We start from the raw sequence: 1,772 nt of genomic DNA on the forward strand, positions 1-1,772 counted from the left end.
AATACTGCATTACTGAAACCAAAGTCTAACAAAATGACTACAGTTAGAAGCAGCTAATGAAACTAAATCCAAAGTTATGACAAGGGAGACTCATTCTCACTTGAAGCTGTGTCACTTAGAGAATTAAAGCCATTCAAGGTGAGGTGAAGGTGGCACCTTTAGATAATTCCAATCAGGGCCAGAAATTAGCATTTCTAAATATTTCAGAAAAGTCCATAGAAGTGTTTCAAAGCCTTTTATGCAAAAGAATGTCTGTCTATCTTTCTGCATCAGTGAGCAGTAGTGCCCATCAGAATTTCCTAATAACACAAAGACAAAGGCAAGTCCATACACTTGACCAGATGTCAAAGGAATGGGAGGTGGACTAATAGGTCACCCTTAGAGCTTCTGCTGGCTTTTTACTATACGCTGTTCACCAGTGTGAGTCAGGCGGACTTTTGTGAGAGAATAGTGTTTGGTGGCCAGGACCTCTTATGGGCGTTTCTTGCTAAGTGGAATACACAACAGATAAGGGAATAGGGGAGGTAATACAGGGAAGCTACTCTTTCCAGCTCAGAAGGAGTTGATGAAGCCCATATATGCATTCAAGAAGCCCATGGGATCCTCTATATCTGTGGACAGTGGCTAATGTGGTCATCCAGAATCGATACTGTGGACCGCGGCAGCATGTTCCTGTACAGCTCCAAAAACTCTGGATAGGGATTCACTGGATCCAGTGGCCCATAGATAAAATGAATGGGAATAGATACAGAGGCAAGAGCTCCCACACAGTGTCTTCTAAACTTCTTCCTTTGATTGATGTACTGCAAGAGACTGTCGATAACCAAGTTCCCGTCATTGTTGTGTATCCCTGCCCACATGCCCCACAGTTCACTCTCAGAGGGTCGGGTGTATGGCCCAAAGACCGGGGTGAGACCTCGAGAGAATACGAAGAAGTTCATCAGTCGCGTGAGGATGGGTGACAGCCTGCCTCCATCTTTGAGAAGCTTTTGGAGAAGGAGAGGACGGTGAGTCTCAAGAAATATACCTCCATTCGACAGACAGAGACTCTTAATGGTAAGCCGACCAGGTCGATTCTGCTTGAACCTATAGAGAAGCTCCTGAGCAACAATATCCCCATAGTCATGAGACAACAGGTTGATCCTACGGTTCGGGAGCCCCAGATGCCGCAAAAGAACCTCCACGATGCTGGCCTGCTCGAATATGGAATAGTGATGTGGTCTCGGTTTGTCACTGAAGCCAAAGCCTAGGAAATCAAGGGCAATCACTCGATGAAACCTGAGGGTCAGACCTTCCCAAATCTTGTACCAGTCATAGCTGGACGTTGGAAAGCCGTGTAAAAGCACAACTATCTCTGAACTTCCAACCACACCCACAGAGTCTTGGTAGAAGGTACACAGTCCCTTGTAGGTAAAAAATTTGCCTGATGACTTCCATGAGTGAAGAGCAGGGGAGAGCTGGCGGGGCAGGATGTGCAGATAGGCCGCAAGCAGGGGCACAGCCAACAGCCCCACGTGGACCCACCACTCCCTCATCCTGATTCAGGTAAGACCTGGGCTACAAGACTCCATGTTTGGGGCCAAACTGCTTTTGAGTCTCTTTTTTTCCAAGAAATGTTTTCACTTTATTGTCTAATTTACTAGCATAAAGTTGCTTACAATATTCCATTATATGAACATTTTGTAGTAATAGCCACTAATTCAATTCTGCTATTGCTAATTTTATTTTTTCTTCATTAATCTTCACATATGGTTTCTGTTTTATTAGTCTTT

At 44.8% G+C, this 1,772-nt stretch overlaps 1 protein-coding gene across 1 annotated transcript; it reads right to left on the reverse strand.

Moving 5' to 3' along the window:
• Positions 1-552: 552 nt before the first annotated feature.
• On the reverse strand, positions 553-1,570 carry LOC309959619 (mesoderm-specific transcript homolog protein-like; the record flags this gene model as incomplete). The annotated part of the gene is given in 2 exon segments (XM_082835968.1): positions 553-609; positions 612-1,570. Coding segments are annotated over 2 exon segments (981 nt in total). The 5' UTR covers positions 1,536-1,570.
• Positions 1,571-1,772: the final 202 nt, after the last annotated feature.

Source organism: Leucopleurus acutus (assembly GCF_964270905.1).
Source record: "Leucopleurus acutus genome assembly, chromosome: 3".
Taxonomy (NCBI): domain Eukaryota; kingdom Metazoa; phylum Chordata; class Mammalia; order Artiodactyla; family Delphinidae; genus Leucopleurus; species Leucopleurus acutus.